This window comes from Desmodus rotundus, chromosome 12 (genome assembly GCF_022682495.2).
Source record: "Desmodus rotundus isolate HL8 chromosome 12, HLdesRot8A.1, whole genome shotgun sequence".
Lineage (NCBI taxonomy): Eukaryota > Metazoa > Chordata > Mammalia > Chiroptera > Phyllostomidae > Desmodus > Desmodus rotundus.
The window spans coordinates 86,891-103,172 of record NC_071398.1 but is presented as its reverse complement, the minus strand read 5'-3'; the positions used below and the strand labels follow the sequence as shown (position 1 = coordinate 103,172).

Genomic DNA, 16,282 nt, shown 5'->3' with positions numbered 1-16,282 from the left:
CCCCCTGTCGGACCCGGGCCTGCGGACCCCGCCCCCCGCGGACCCACCCGGCGTAGCCGCAGCCTTCCAGCCCTGCGCTCACGCTCCCCCCGCAGTCGCACGGAGTTCTGTCCATTTGCTCACCCCCGGATACTCATGGGGTGCCAGCTACGAACCCACACTTCGCTCGAGGAGAGGCAAGTGCGGAGCCTACACCCTAGGGCCCTTAAACGTAGAATTGCATGTTGTAATAAACGTTACGAGGAAACACTGGGGGTCGAGGTAGGGGCGAGAGCGTTTAATGGGGAGGCCAGAGGGGTCGTCGATGGGGGATCGGAGGCAAGGACGTGGGGGCCAGAGGATGGGGGGCAGCTCACGGGAAGGGAGGCAGGGTCTGGGCTGGAGGAGCGCACGAACTGTTCACTCCAGTCCCATCTCCCAGCGCGGACCGCTGCGCAGCGCCCCCCACGCACCCTCTGAGCCCAGTATTTCATCAACTCCCTCAGCGACGCCGAGAAGACGGTACCTCGTTTTCCAGGGGCAGAAGCTGAGCAGAGGTAGGTAACCTGATGGACAATGCCCAGGCAAGCAGTGAAAGCCGGAAGACCCGAATCCACGCTCAAGGTCTGCAGTCTTACAGAAACAAACCAAACCAGAGAAAACTTCAGAGACAGTTCGTTCCCAGCTGGGTGTGGAAAGGGCCCGCAGAGGAGGGAGGTGGGTTTGAACGAGGTGTTTGCAGGCAAGCCCCCCCCCGCCCCCCGCAAAGGCAGACTGCTGGTTCATGCAGCCCAGCACCCCCCCCCCCCCCCCCCCCCCCGTAACGAGGAACCCAAAGCCTTTGAGACTCTGGCAGTCAGCGAGCCAGGCTAATACTTCTCATTTTCCTGTAGTTTACAAAACAAATGAAAACAAAAACTGCTACTTAAAACTGTCTAAAATGACGTCATGACCCACTAGGACTCACCTCGATAGTTCGCATGTCCCGGGTCCGGTGCCATCCCAAGAGGCGGGGAATTTGTCCTCTCAGGGAGGAAAGGGAGCTACAGGGTGGGTGGTGTGGGCAACGGGTGCTTGGGGTCAGCCGGGGTGGCAGATGGCATTTTCTCAAAGTGGTCGGAGCAGTATTTTTCATCCCACGTGTGTTCTAGAATCCCTCGCTCTGACCAAGACACTCCCACCTGATTCCTCTGCTCGAAGCCGGCCAGGGGGTGTGACTGCTCTGGCCAATAGCATGTGGCCGAAGGGGTGCTCTGCGACTTCCAAGGCTGAGTCATAAGGAGGACCCAGTTGTCTCTGAGAAGGTGCCCCTGGAGCCAAGGTGCCCTGTGTGAGGAAGCCCCAGGTGCTGGAGCCCCTGCCCCCTGCTGGGTGGCATGTGGAGTGAAGGTGAGCTGTCTCCACCTAGTCCTGGCCTAGTTGCAGATTAATGAGCAAAACAGGCATGTCGGTCTATGAAGCTACTGCATTTTGGCTGTAATCTGTTATGCAGCCACAGTAACTGTAACAGTGATTGTTTAATAATTATCCCTGTTCGCAGGATGGTAAATGTATACTGAGGGGCTCTTGTCAAAGGCATCCAGAGGCCAGTGTTTATTTTTAGCCCCTTTTAAGAACAATTTCAAACCAAGGTAGAAGAATAACACCATTAACCTGTATGCCACATCGTTCAGACTCAGTGGTGACCAGTCCATGGCTGATCATGTTTCTTTACTCTCAAAGCCTCCTTCCAGTGCAAAGCAAATCTTACACACAGTATGTCCTCTCACAGGTAATTACTTCACTATCTGTCTCTAAAAGAGAGTGTAGTCTTAAGCATTCTGCTATCCTAACATCCAGGCATCCACCCAGCTGATGCAGTGGCTTGAGGCAGTAGGCCTGACGCACCAGGGAAGTGGGCATTAGCAAGAGCCAACATTAGATGACATATCAGAGGTTTGATGATTAACATCGATTCTGGGGCTTTGCAAAAAGCTCAGATGCCATTTATCTGGATTTCCAAGTTGCACAGTGTGATGCTGAGTAAGTGATTTAAGCCACACATGTGAAGAAAAGGCTCTTTTCTAAAAATCAGAACTGAAATCAACATCAAAAGAGCAGGTCGCTGTGGGCCTTGTCGAGAGTCCAGGGCCCCAGACACTGTTCATCTCCGCAATCCGCGCCAGTGAACTGAGCGACACTGTGGGTTTGTGACAAATGACCCTGTCTGGTTATCCTGAGCTAACCCTCATATTCTTGCCCTTTTTGGCTGAAAGGAATTATTGTTAATGCTTTTATTTAATTCAGGATTCTGAGCCAGACTTCTAAAGGAAAAGCCAATCAGCATGAGGCACCCAGCATATTGGGCCTGTGAATTAAGTGTTAATAATAATCAGCCTATTGTGTTACCCAGCTGCACTGCCTCGCCTGCCAAGCTCTCTCTAGGAGGCCTGGTCCTGGGGGAGGAGGCGCCTCTCAGGCCAGCGGTGTCTGGCACAGAGACGCAGGTCTTGGTTGCCCCTGCACAGTGGCAGGACCAGACCTCACAAAGGCCTCGGGGCCTGCTATAAATAAATCGCAGCTCTGTGCAAGCTGGGTCAATGCAGCGCTTTCAACTGGCTGCTCCACGGTAAGAACAGTCAGGGCTGGGCCGGGCAAACAGGAAGCTCCTCTGGCTCGTCAGGGTGGCTCTCAGATCCCTGCCCCGGGTGGGTGTCTAAAGGCCAGAGAGCAAGAGCAAATAAGGCATGTTTCTCCCTGGGTGGGGCAGCCGGATCCAACCTGTCTTCAAGATTGCCACTCCGTCCCCAGTGCAGCTCTCCAGGGGGAGAACACAGTGGACCCCTCATCTCCAAGCAGATGGAGACGTCCGCAAAACCACTAATTAGGAAGATGCGAAAGTTGAGAGTGTAGAAATAAAGACCATAAACGGTGGGTGAAGACGGGCACCTGCTTGTGACAAACGCTCAGCCTTCTGGGTGACACAGAGTGAGTCATGAAGGTAATAGCGTACCGGTAGGGACCGGAAATTCGCTTTGGAAATTGTAACAGGGTTAGGGAAGGAGCCAGAACTCTCTGTTTTTTCAGTCCGGAATCCTCTGGCAGTGGTTTCTAGTGGTTCCTCACCCTGAGAACAGGGGGCCACAGAGGCGGCCCCTTCAGGCAGGGCAGTTCACCTTTGTGGAGGGGATACCTGCTGATTTCAAAACTTTGGAGATTTCTCACGGTTGTTTCCTTCTGAAGGTTCGCGTATCTCCAGACCAGCAGGGAAGGAATCTTCGAAGGTGGGCCAGGTGGGGTTGGGCTCAGGGGCTGGCTTTCAGCCCAAACTTGAATCTAAACTGGATAATTCCTCGCTCCCTCCTTCATTGACGGCGTCTGTGCTGTGCTAGGTGCTGTTCTCAGCACTGTAGGTAAGAAGTGGACGAAACAGAGGGGAGGCCGGCGATGTACACGTCCATCCCACGGTGTGTGAATGATGCCCGGCTGCAGATAAGACCTACGGGGCAACCCCTGGCCCGGGGCGCGTTGCTGGGGACGCACTCCTGCTGTTGCCAGGGCCTGTGGCGGCGGGCGTAGTCTCGCGACGATCTTCGATACTTCGCGCGGGACCGCCCAGCGGTTGCTGGGAGACGGCGCAGCTTCCGCCCGGCGGGCGCTTTAGTCTGTGGGGCGCGGAGGACCCAGACGCCTGCAGCCATGGTGAGGCCCCAGCTGGCCAGACGACCGGGCCGGCCCTGCGAGAGACTCCGAGGCGGGCCTGGGGCGCTGGGTTCCCGGCACGGAGAACTCGGTGCTCCGCGGGGAGCGTGCTCGGGGGAGGGAGAGCCTCGGGCGCCGCGGGTTAGGCATCCGCCCGCTTTCCTGGCTGAGAGCCCTGGGCTCCAGGGTCCTGCGCTCGCCGGGCGGTCATAGGCTCTCGCCTACTCAGCCTCCCAGGGCCCAGATCCCATGTGTCCAGAACAGAGAGCCTTCCTGGAGTGAGAGGCTCAGTCAGAGCCTGGGGTGCAGGGGACACCCAGGACGTCCAGGCTCCGCGAGGGCTGGAGGTCCCTGTACATGAAGGGGTCCTGGGCAGAAGGTCCAGTGCCCACGGCAGCCCAGGGCAGAGCCTGGCCTCGTCTGTCCTCGTGTAACGGGGCCCTCAGCTGCCCCCCGCCCCCCTTCGGGAGTTGTCAGTAACTCAGTTTCCAGGCAGGGAGCTGTGGGGACGCTGTCTCCGTGGGGAGCCCTGCGGTTGGCTGTGAGTGTCCCAGACGCTGAGCGGAGAGGGGCCTCTGGTGGGTGGACTTCGTGGCCTAGAGGGATTCGTGGTTAGGAGTGAAGATTTCGGTGGGAGGGTCTTTGAATAGCAACTGTGAAAAGGCCACCAGAATACTCCGCCTGTTACTAGCTTGAGGGATAGGCAGGATTTTCCTTATTTCTTTTGACTACATACCTTTCTGTAGTCATAAATTGTTACGGAGGAGACATGTAGGCACCGAAAATGTTACGGAGACACGCAGACACAGACGAGCCTGGAGCGCAGGCCGCCGAGGGCAGTGAGGGCCGAGGACAAGGGTTTGGAAGTTGAGCGTCTGCTTCAGTCTCGCCGGGGCAGGGAGCGGGGTGGAAGCTTCTCTCCTCTCGGCACACAGCGCCCCCGCGGGCGCCCGCTCCCTGGACCAGGTTCTCTGCAGTTTTGTATTCGGAAGAAAGAAAGCCTCGTTCGCTGTGTCTGATCGTTGCCACGGAGGCGTCTCTCCCAGCACCTGCGGGAGGTTCTCGCAGGCTTCTCTGTGGTGGTTCCCAAACATTACAGCCCACGTGGCAGCACTTGACACCGGCCCTGGGGTTCTTCCTCATGAGGCCAGGTGGGTTTCGTGTCCACACGGAGGCAGGTGGCCTCTGCCCTGTGCCAGCAGGTGCACGTGGTCGAGTTCCTGCCCTTCCTTTCCGAAGGAGAAAATGTTCTCTTCTGAAAAGGAAGATTTCGCCTCCTTCTCCAAAGGTGTCAGCGAGAAACAGTGGGGAGAGGGTGGGGGACCTCAGGGCGAGTGCTGCCGGCGGGAGCACACGACAGTGAGCAGGAGGTGGAGGTTGGGAAACAGGGGCCCTGGAGGGAACCAGCCAGCCAGGAAGCGAAGCCATTACACACGAGCCTCCCTTCCTTACCCACGTCTCTTCTGTAATCAAAGGCGCCCAAGAAGAAAGGGAAAGGCACAGGCACCCCGATTGTGGACGGGCTCGCTCCGGAGGACATGAACAAGGAGCAGGTGAGCGGGGCAGCCCTGGGCCTCTGCCCGTTCCGAGGCAAGGTGGGTGGGTGGTGCTGTTCCATCGGACCTCCGCCAGGGCCGTGCCCCTTGCCGGTCTGTGCTCACCGCCCGCCCTCAGGCGCCAGCAGCTCGTCTCAACCGGCCCACACTCCCGGTCTCCGCAGCCCCCACTGGTGCCGAAGCTGTCAGTCAAGCACACCGCATGTTTTTAAAAAAAATGCAGTCCAGCCATTGAAGAGCTTCTTTATAGTGTGGTAGGAATTTGGAAGGAAATGTTTTTTTCTGATATAAAGGCTACTTAAAATTTTTTGTATTTTCTTTCAGTCTTACCCTTTTATGTAGCTGATGGTTATGGAGCTGTTCTCACAGTGGATGAATAGATAGTATTCTTGTTTATTTATTTACCATTAAATATACGGAATCATTTTAAGCCACTTGTCCGTGTCGATGAAGGTAGGGCTAGAGAACATAACTGTGTAATTGCAGTTTTAATTAAAAGGCTCCTGAAAGTGGCAGCATGTGGCAAATAATGAGATACACTGGCGCCTGCCTCAACCCCCGAGTCTTTGGCGGCGGCCGGGGCACCTGTGCCACAGGGCTCTGAGTCACCTGGGTGTTGCTGCCAGTCACCCTGCCTTCCTTTAAGTAGTTGTAGGATAAAAATGAATGCAAAGCAAGCCAACAGGGTCACGTGGGCTGAAGTGGGGTGTTGAGCAAAGGCCCTTAGGGGTGATGAGCGGCTTTATTTCAATCAGGCCCTCGAGTAGCGTTTTGTTAAGACGTTGGTGAGATGCCCGAGGAACCTAGCTCTCGTCTGTCTGTGTCCAGTGCTGGGGCCTCCTTACTCCTCGTTTCCCTGGGGGCTGCAGAACCCGGCGAGGATGTGAGGACTAGCTACATGTGCAGGGAATCCCTGCGCAGTTCCGCAGAGGGCGTCGGGGTACAGTTTGTGTTTTGGGGAGATCACTGGGCTGCCTCTTACCTCCCTGTTCACTTCTGGTCCCTGTGGAGACAGCGCTGACCTGCCGGGTTTCAGTCTGCAGGGGCACGGACAGACCCCTCGGAAGCACCCAGGGTCCTGGGTCCTGGGTCCAGGGTCCAGGCAGGTGTGAGGGACGGGGCAGCTGCAGGCAGGCCACTGGGTGGTTACCCTGTTGGGCCCCAGGGCTGTCTGTTCACTGATTTTTAAAGAGAAGCTAGAAATCTGCATGGTTGTAGGAAATCTGAACGTACGGCATGATGTATTGAGTGGTGGCAAAATCACATCCCGTGAGATAGTCCTAGTGGGTGGGAGCCTGATTTACACAGTCTGAGTGACGCTAAAGGTCTGTGACAGGAGGATGCCGTCATCTGTGTGGACCCTGGTCACATGCTGGGGTCTGCGTCTCCCTCGGAGGGGCGAACCCTGCCTGGGCCCTCACTGCAGGCCCCCGAGGGGGGCTGTCAGCAGAGGCACATGGAACAGCCAGCCGCTCAGGTGTGCTCAGGAGACCTCCCCAGCCTGTTTTATTTTTTTGGTTTAAAAATTTTTTAAGACTATTTGCAGATTGACTTTTGGCTCCGGACCAAACCTCTTCATTGTAGGGGTCTACTGGTTCCGTATATTTTTTGCTTCACTTGTATCTTTAAAGGTGAATGATTTTTCGTTCAGCATCATTTTCGGAATGTGCCTTTATGCTCTGTGTCACTTTCATATCTATGAGGGGGACCCAAGGAAACCCAGAATTTATTTACAAAAACTTGTTTTTATTCGTACATGTTTAAACTTCAATCACCTTCAAAGTACTCTCCACTCGATGCAGTAATCTATCGAGACTTTTTCCACCTCTCGACACAGTTTTTAAACTTGCCTTTTAGTGCTTCTGCTGTTTTTTGTTTCACCTCTTCCACATCAGCGAAATGTTTCCATTTGAGGACATTTTTATTCAGGGAAACAAAAAAAGTCACTCTGGGTGAGATCGGGTGAATAGGGAGGGTGGGGCACAGGGGTCACGCCAGTTTGTAGTCGAAACCTGCTGAACACTCAGCGTGGTGGGGGCAGGTGCACTTGTCAATCACCCATCATGAAACGGACGGACACACTGAGTCGTCAGAAAAACTTCACTGCAGCTGAATGCAGCCTCTCACAACAGCGCCAGCAGGTGCGCTGACCCAGATGGGCTCCCAGAACACGTGCCTGGTGGGAGACGCCTGGACTATTGAACAACGGGTCTGCCCTCCAGAAGACAGTTCCAGTTTTATGGGGGTCTCCCCTCGTTGGTATCTTTGGGCTGTATAATCTTCTAGTTGATCGAGCCTAGTTTTCAACCATTTCTGTATTTAAAATCATCTTAGATTATTATTTTTTTGATGTTGCTATTTCCATTATGATGTGGCTAATATCTTCGAGGAGAAAGCTCTTGTGTTCTTACGAGAAATTTCCTCAGTGTAAGTTCCCAGGAGTGGAGGAGAATATATAATCGTAGGATTAGTGGCCAAATCAGATCATTGCTCTCCGATGAACGTGTCCTGGCCTGGAGCCTGCCTAGCACTATTTCAACTCCTTTCATCTCTCACATGTTTGCAGATGAGGGGCCCCTCCCTATCTCTTGCTTGCCTCTCTCCTCCAGGCACCCCCCAGGTGGGTGGGGCCCGCGGGGTCCCTCGAAGGCTCTGCTCTGCCCCCAGGTGGAGGGGCACATCGCCCGCATCCGAGAGGAGCTAGACCGTGAGCGGGAGGAGCGCAACTACTTCCAGCTGGAGCGGGACAAGATCCACACCTTCTGGGAGATCACACGGAGGCAGCTAGAGGAGAAGAAGGCTGAGCTGCGGAACAAAGATCGGGAGATGGAGGAGGCCGAGGAGAGGCACCAGGTGGAGATCAAGGTGAGTGGGGCAGCCTGCCTGTCCCTCTGGGGTCACTGCTGAGATGCTGGGAGGGGTGGGGGGTATTTTCTCTCCTTGCTTCGGGGCGGGAGGGGGTCATAGCCCTTTGTCTCATAAGCCCTTTGTGAGCTTACCTCACAAAAGCTCACCTTTGTGTCCTTTACACTGGGACTTGAGGTATTTTTTTAATAAAAGATTATATGTGTGCAGGTGAGCATGTGTGTGCAGGTGAGCAGGGTAGCGGGTGAGCATGCGTGTGCAGGCCGTGTGCCTCCTGCCTGCAGGTCTACAAGCAGAAGGTGAAGCACCTGCTGTACGAGCACCAGAACAACCTGACGGAGATGAAGGCCGAGGGCACCGTGGCCATGAAGCTGGCCCAGAAGGAGCACCGCACGCAGGAGGGGGCGCTGCGCAAGGACATGCGGGCGCTGAAGGTGGAGCTCAAGGAGCAGGAGCTGGCCAGCGAGGTCGTGGTGAAGAACCTGAGGCTGGTGGGTCCCTCCGCTGGCTGGTGGGCAGTGCGCGCTCGAGTGGTCAACAGCGACTGGGAGTTGACACTTTTGTTTAAAAACTCCTGCAGTTTTGCAGTTAATTGAAATGCTTTTTAAAAAGCCTGCAGCCAAGCAGGGCCACTTTGGGGCCAAGGGCAGAACCCTGTGTCAGGCTCGAGCAGCACGTCGACCGGAGGACGCCCCACTCAGGGCCCCTCTGCGCGCACTGTCGGTACCCGACGGCCCTGCTCCCCCAGATGCACGTCAAGTGCGTCTGGAAACACGACCGGCACCGTGCCCCACACGCCAGTCTCTGGGTGGCTCTGGCAGATTGCCATGCAAGTTGGACTCACGAGCACCTGGCCCACTTTTGAGACCTTTCGGTCCACTCCGAGGGAGGCTGGTGGGGGTTCCAGGTGGGCGCTGGCATTTGTTTGCTGAGGGCCAGCCAGGAGCCAGGCCCTGTTCTGACCTCTGGGGAGGGCTGACAAATTGGGGCTGATGGAGAGGGGCCGGCGTGGCAGCCGCAGCTGCTCTCTGCCTCAGAAGCCACCGGAGGCCTGGGCTTTGACTCTGGCTGCATCAGGGAGCCTGTGGAGGGCTTGCGCAGAGGGTGGGTGTGTCTAACCGTGGTGTTCACGGGTTCTTCCTGGCTGCAGATCGAGACGACTTTGTGAACACACCTGTCTCATGTGAAGGCAGCCCAGCCTCAGCTGGGCCTGGAAAAAGCTGTAAAGTTGCAGAGTTTGCAGTGAAGTCTGAGGTGCTAGAGTCTGGACCCTCACGAATGGTCTGGTCTTTCCCCACACAGACACGCAGTAGGCTGGTTTCCGGTGCACTCAGTGACGTGAGACTGTGCACTTACCCAAGGCCTGATTAGCTGTGTGGTCAGAGTTCCCTTTTGTGTAAAAATACTGCTATAAAAACAATTAACACTTTTTATTCAGACTTTTAATAACCATCTATTGAAATAATTTTTAATGTTGCTCCAAGCCACAGCTAGAGTAGGTGAGCAGGCACCTGGGAGCCTGAGGTGTGTGTAGACATGGCCACAGCTGTCCAGCCTGCAGGTAGGCCAGGTGAGGGGCTGGCGCACTCAGCACTGGGAAGGTCTGTTACCATTTTCTGAAGCTCAGAGCTGACTGCAGCCGGGGGAAGTGAGTTATGAAACGTGGCCGTTTTCAAGCCCACAGACGGGCCCACAGGGCTGGGCTTTCTGTAGCAGCGAGGGCAGGGCCGGCCCGAGGGGGCTGCCTCTGTCTGTCTGTCACCTGGTAACTCACCTGTTTCGGCCTCTGCAGAAGCACACTGAGGAGATCACCAAGATGAGGAGCGACTTCGAGAGGCAAGTGCGAGGTGAGCGCCCCGCAGAAAGTGACTCCCCTCCAGGGCTCACTGCCACCGGGCTGGTGGGCCAGCTCACAACAGCCCAGCGCTGCCAGGAGAGAGGGTGTGGCCAGTGCCATGGCTGATGGACACTCAGAGTCCCGGAACAAGTTACTTCCATGTCACTGGGGGAGGCGGTGGTCCCACCCACTTCCCCACTCCTGGCCCAGGCCAGTGACTAGGGCGGGGGTCGCGATTCAGTCTTTCCCATGGCTCCTGGCCTGAGGAGGTCTGTCTGGTTTAGTCACAAAGCCCCGAGCTGTGACTGGGGGCTATCCGGGTCATGGCCAGTGACCACCGGGACGTGCGGCTGCCACGGGAAAGGACAGCAGACGAGCTGTTTGGGGAGTGTGGTCGCTGAGCACCAGTGGAGACACCGTGTAGCCCTGTTCTCTGGCAGCCTCGGCCCCGCTGGCCGTTCTCCGCCGAGCTGCTGTGTGTGCTGCCGCCTTTCAGAAATTGAGGCCAAGTATGATAGGAAGATGAAGACGCTCAGGGACGAGCTGGACCTGCGGAGGAAGACTGAAATCCACGAGGTGGAGGAGAGGAAGAACGGCCAGATCAGCACACTGATGCAGCGGCACGAGGCGGCCTTCGCGGACATGAAGAACTACTACAACGACATCACCCTCAACAACCTGGCCCTCATCACCTCCCTCAAGGTGCGCCTGTCAGACCCCCCTTACAAAGTGTCCCTGACGCTGCCCTGCCTGTTCTCGATTGGAAGTTGCAGGTAATGTAACCTCTCTACGCCTGTGGCTAAGAACAGGCTGTCCCCCCATGTAGGGCAGGGGAGTGACAGGCCAGCGTGTGCTCTGGTGGCCAAAGGCTCAGGGCTGCTGTGGGAGCCCAGCACCTGGTGTCGTCACCAGGTGCTGGTGGGGATGGAGTCTCCACGACGGGGAACGCCCTTCTGGTCGTCCTGAGCAAAGCCCGATCCTGTGGAACCTCCATTCTTAGAATGTTCAGAGCCTGTTAAAATTGTGGAAAACAGTGTATGCACACAGAACAGGTGTGGGTGGCCTGCGCCCTGCAGCGCAGGGCGTCTCCAGGTGTGAGCTCAGCTGGCTCCCCCCAGTGCTGAGCAGCCTGCCTGCCCTGCGCCCCCAGGAGCAGATGGAGGACATGCGGAAGAAGGAGGAGCACCTGGAGAAGGAGATGCAGGAGGTGTCCGCACAGAACCGGCGCCTGGCGGAGCCGCTGCAGAAAGCTCGGGAGGAGATGAATGAGATGCGGAGGAAGCTGGGCGACCACAAGCGGGACAAGCAGATCCTGGTGGTGGGTGGTGCATTCGTCCCACTGGCTCCGAGGCTCAGAAGAGAGGACGCCTGGGCACTGCCTCCTGATGCCCGTACAGGGCGGGGCCCTTAGCGCAGGAGAAGGCCCGAGTCTCTCTTTTCTGTGACTGGAGACCTGAAGGGACCTTAGAATTGTGTGTGTCTTGGGAGACAGGTGTGCCCACCAGCCTCCCCGGAGGGGTTGAGCCCTTGTGTCTCTGTGCCGTTCTGTCTGGTGACTGTAGTGGCCTTGTCCTCTCCCCAGAGCCTGCAGTGCAGCCTGAGTGCCTTCTGTCCCCACCCTCCTCTCTCCCCAGTGCACAAAGGCCCGTCTGAAAGTCACTGAGAAGGACCTCAAGAGCCTGCAGTGGGAGCATGAGGTGCTGGAGCAGCGGTTTGTCCAGGTGAGCAGCCAGCAGCTGGTGCCGACTGGTTCCAGGTGGTCCTGCTGCCTGCCCCTCGCTGTGCGCAGCTCTTTGGGCAGAAGCCTGTGGTACGTCCGCCCACCGGGCCCCTCAGGCCCCTTCTGAAACACAGCAGGGGAGCCTGGCCCCTTGGGTGCAGTGTGTTCCCTGCACACACGTGTCTGGTGCTGCCCTCTCGGGTGCACACTATGAAGGTGTCCCGGCACCCTGCGTGCGTCTGCAGGTGAAGGTGACAGGGCACCCCTGTGGCTGTGCGTGCAGTGAGGGTGTGGCCTCCGGCCTCACAGGCAACGCTTCCTGTCTGCCTGCTGTGCTGCCCCCAGATGCCCAGCCCCCACCCCTCGAGCACGGGCGTTTCTGAAGCCGGTTCCCCTGGGCAGCTGCCCCATTCCAGTCCTCTGTGCCGTGGCTCATCTTTGTGCAGCTGTGTGAGCATCTCAGGAAGGTTGGTTCCTGGCCAGGCTTCCATCCAGATTTCGGAGAGAATCTGCCCAGAGGGCTCTCCCGTGCCCAGGGGCCACTTCTCACCTGCGCCAGCTCTCAGGAACTCAAGCTGCTGCCATGCCTTGTGGAGAAGGTGCTTTCCTAAGATTCCCAGCGAGTCCAGGAGGCCCCCCAGCAGTATGCAGGGTCTGCCCAGGCAGACTGTTCCCACCTTTGCGAGCCGCCTGGTAGTGCAGGGTCCACCACAGGCTTCCACTGTGACCTGCGGGTGTGTCTGTGAGCTCGGCAGACCCACAATTATCTTCAGAGCCACTTCAGAGGGGCCCACGGGCTGTGGCAGCCTGAGGAAGGAGGCGCCAGGTGTTGGCACAGTGGCCTCTGCAGGTGGGGTTAGGGCTGCTGACTCTCCACGTTTCTACAAAGTCTTGTCTTCTTACCGAAGTTAAAAGTAACAGACTTAAGAGATGAGAGGTACTTTTACTGACTGACAGGCAGTTGGCCCCAGGGCCGTGCCAGCACGTGGGGTCTGGGATCTGGGATCTAGGGCACACACCCCCAAATACCGCTGGCTAGAGTTCGATGCCCTGGATTTCACATGGGGTGACCAGGGACAGATCTGACCCGAGCCCACTGCCCAAACCCGGGGCCAGGCCCACCCGACCCCTCTGTGCGGCCTGCCCTGTTCTTTCCAGGTGCCACTGGCTTCCTGAGGCGCCTTCCTGGAGGGGTCCAGACAGCGCAGACAACAGGCTTGCCTGGTGGGCCCGGGTAGAGTTGTGTCCTGGCCCCCAGCAGGAGTGGCTCAGGCACGGTCCCCCCAGGTGCAGCGGGAGCGGGACGAGCTCTACGGGAAGTTCACCTCGGCCATCCTGGACGTGCAGCAGAAGACGGGCTTCAAGAACCTGGTCCTGGAGCGCAAGCTGCAGGCCCTCAGCACGGCCGTGGAGAAGAAGGAGCTGCAGCTCAACGAGGTGCTGGCTGCCTCCAACTTGGACCCCGCGGCCCTGACCCTGGTGTCCCGCAAGCTGGAGGTAGGCCCTACACGGGCTCCTGGGGTAGCTGGATGGGGCCCCTGCTCCTACGCCCCAGGTGGCCTGGGCTCTGGCTGGGGGTCACTTGTCTCATGGTGAGACCTGAGTGTTGCCCAGCCTCCGGTTACCCAGTGGAGACCCATGGTCATTCCGGGGGGTGCTCCCCACACTCAGCAGTTCTCTCATCTGAGGTTGCCCCGTTCCCCCTTAGCTGCAGCACCTTTAGGCCCTTGAGACCACAGCCAGTTCCACTTCTCAGGATGGGTTCAGTGGAGCCTGTCAGGTCCTGGGTCTCAGCCGTTCTCATACTTCCGGGCCTGAGCTCCTTGGGCGTCTGGAGGCTGACCCAGACATGGGCCTGGGGGCGGCTGAGTCTCCTGCATGCTCACCGGGCAGGCGGCTCTGGCTGTGAGCAGCAGGGCCGGGGCTGGGCCTTTGCTGGGGCTGCTGGGGAGGGCTTCCCAGAGGGAGGTGCATCCACGCAAAGGCTGGAGTGTCCATTTGCTTGGGTCTAGTTATTCACAGGGCCGCTCTGTGCCAGGACTGTCCTGGGCTCGGGGTACAGCCATGGATACGAGGCCACTGGCCAGCAGGTCGGCTGAGGGATCAGGACAGTGATTGCTGCTCCTGGGACCCACCAAGTGGAAGCCCGACAATACCCGGCAGGCCCACTCTCACCCGGAGCTGGTCTTGCCCCTGTTACCTGGACCTGGTTTTGGGGGGTGTCACAGACAATGTTGACGCAGGGTAAGGGGTATCAGTGCTGCCAGGGAAACTGGGTGACCTGCCGCTGCCAGGCCGTGGGGACCAGGCAGACAGACGCGGTGTGCAGCTGGCCTATGCGTCTGCACCCAGAGGCCTGTCTCAGCGGTAGATGGCTCTGGGCAGACGCGGTCTTCCCTTGAGGAACAGGTGTGGTCACGTTGGTGGGAAGGTGTGCGTTACCCTGGGAGGTGGCACCGACAGTGTCCCCACGTGGCTCAGCTGACTGGGCACCCTGTCACTCATATCGGCCCGAGGCCCAGAGGGCGAGCCCGTGAGGCCTCCACATCTCTGCTGAGAGCGCTGCAGGCTGCTTGCCCCCCAGCCAGCCTGCACTGGGGCCTGCCATGTTGCCAGCTGGGTGGGGAACACTCTGAAGCTGTCAGCCATGCCCCAAGTTTGGGGCCGGCAGGGGACCACGGAAGGTTCTGGGCAGGGCAGACTGGCTCTGAGGGCCCACAGGACCTGCAGGAAAGGCTGAGGCAGGATGGATATCGCCGCCGAGGAAGGGCTGGGGAGGCCATGTGAGTGCCCGTATTCTTCGTGCTCACTGGATGCAGTGCCTGGGGGACCTGTGTCAGGCTGTGCGGGGCTGGTGGCACTGTGCTCCTGGGGCTGGGGCCCATCTCTGACTGGGTGCCTGTTTCTGTGTGAGTCACCAGAGGGCGGGTAACAAGGCGATAAAGAAGCCCCGCACACAACGGTCCCCACAGCAGCATCCTTGGTCCAGGGTGGGGGTGGGTCAGCTCTGGCCTTTCCTGGTTGCACCGGACAGGCTTGCCCCTCTCTGACTTCCCCCAGGAGGCCGGTGCTGCCTCTCTTCTCCCTGGAGACCTTTCCCCACGGCCAGCGCCCTGTGTACCAGGCTGCTATTTCCCAGACAGCTGGGGTCCCAGTGAGAGTCCCCAGGTGCCTCTTCTGCCTTGGCCCAAACACAAGTCTCCGCCTCACACCTGCCTTTCTCTCCTCAGGACGTCCTGGAATCGAAGAACAGCACCATCAAGGACCTGCAGTACGAGCTGGCCCGAGTCTGCAAGGTGCGAGGGGCTCTCCTCCCCTTGGGGCACGTCCTCACTCAGGACCATCCCCATAGCATGTGGCCTGGGGCATGTCCCCACCCTGGTGACCCTCTTAGGGCCTGCCTGTGGTCTTGTCCAGCAGCTCCTCCCATTCCCCATTGGGCCTGGCCTCTGGGGTGATAGGAGGGGCCTCTTCTGATCCCTGATTGAGTCCCACAGACCTCCAAGCAGGGGACAGTTACAAGTCTAATCTTTTCTGACACCTTTGTATGTCTGTGGAAAGCTGCATGCCTTTCCCTGCCTCCTGCAGTTGGAGAGGGGCAGTGAGTGTCTGTCCTGTGAGCCCAGGGGCCTGGGCCCTGCACACCCCCTGCCACCCCACCATGCCCCTGGCACTGGGCTTTGCCTGTGCAGATGCAGATGTATTTTCCAAGAACAGCCCCAGTGACTCAGACGTGCCCATAGTCCTGTGGGGTGGATGTCACATGAGAGCCCTGGGCTGTGCAGCCACAAGGTGAAGGCCTGTCACCTCGGAGCTCCCTTGGCCCTGCCCAGCCTCACCTGCCTGTCTGGACCCTTCCCTCAGCCGCCCCGGCACCCTGGTACTAGTACACACGGAAACGGGGCCACCACTGGTCTGTGCAGCTCTTGGGAGGGTCCCCAGGGGTTACATCTGATTGTCAGGAGCCCACAGCCTAGTGAAGGGTGAGAGCCAGGGCCAGCCTCCCTGGTCCCTCTGGAGCTCTGCCTCGGTTCTCCCACGCAGTCGACTCTGGACGGCCTTTCCCTGATGGTGAACATGAGGTGCCCTTGGAGCTTTGGCTTGGAGTCACGCCTGGCGCCAAGCATTTCTCAGGCCTCGCCTCTTCCAACCCTTATAGCCAGCCGATGAAATTCACCCTTTTAAAACCATCCCTTTTCCAGAGAAGGGACTGGAGATCATGGCTATTGCCCAGACCTGTGCTCTTCTGGGACAGGGGTGGTCACCAGGCTCCTCTGTGGTTTTCCATCCCCTCCTACCCATGAGCCGGGCGGCCTGAGCGAGGGTCAGCCTTGGTGTGGCCCCTCCTGTGGCCTTGCCCCCAACTCCGCTCTGTCCCCACAGGCCCACAACGACCTGCTGCGCACCTATGAGGCGAAGCTCCAGGCCTTCGGGGTTCCCCTGGACAATGTGGGCTTCCAGCCCCTGGAAACGGCCGTGATGGGGCAGAACCTGGGCCAGGGCCCCGCAGGACTTGTGGCCACCCCAACGTAGCCCCACCTGGGACTCCTCCCTGCACGACACCCCCTTTTACACACCGTGTGTGGCAGGTGTGTGTGGATTTGTCGGGTCAGCAAATGAAGGCTTCTCACGTTTGCTGCGTGT

General features: G+C 58.3%; 1 protein-coding gene across 10 annotated transcripts; it reads left to right on the top strand.

The window, feature by feature from the left end:
• Positions 1-1,333: 1,333 nt before the first annotated feature.
• Positions 1,334-16,273, top strand: GAS8 (growth arrest specific 8). 10 transcript variants are annotated; one of them, XM_045188452.3, is made up of 12 exons: positions 2,423-2,587; positions 2,775-2,959; positions 5,136-5,213; positions 7,884-8,081; positions 8,366-8,572; positions 9,874-9,928; positions 10,415-10,620; positions 11,069-11,236; positions 11,553-11,639; positions 12,926-13,135; positions 14,869-14,934; positions 16,022-16,273. In XM_045188452.3, the coding sequence occupies exons 2-12, from the start codon at positions 2,954-2,956 to the stop codon at positions 16,169-16,171; spliced, it is 1,431 nt and encodes a 476-aa protein (XP_045044387.2). In that variant the 5' UTR covers positions 2,423-2,587; positions 2,775-2,953; the 3' UTR covers positions 16,172-16,273. The 10 variants fall into 10 exon arrangements, with proteins under 10 accessions (XP_045044391.2, XP_045044387.2, XP_053771752.1 ...); XM_045188453.3 differs by adding an exon at positions 3,351-3,660 and having other exon boundaries at positions 2,424-3,242; XM_045188456.3 differs by lacking the exons at positions 2,423-2,587; positions 2,775-2,959 and adding an exon at positions 1,334-1,368.
• The last annotated feature ends 9 nt before the right edge of the window (positions 16,274-16,282 follow it).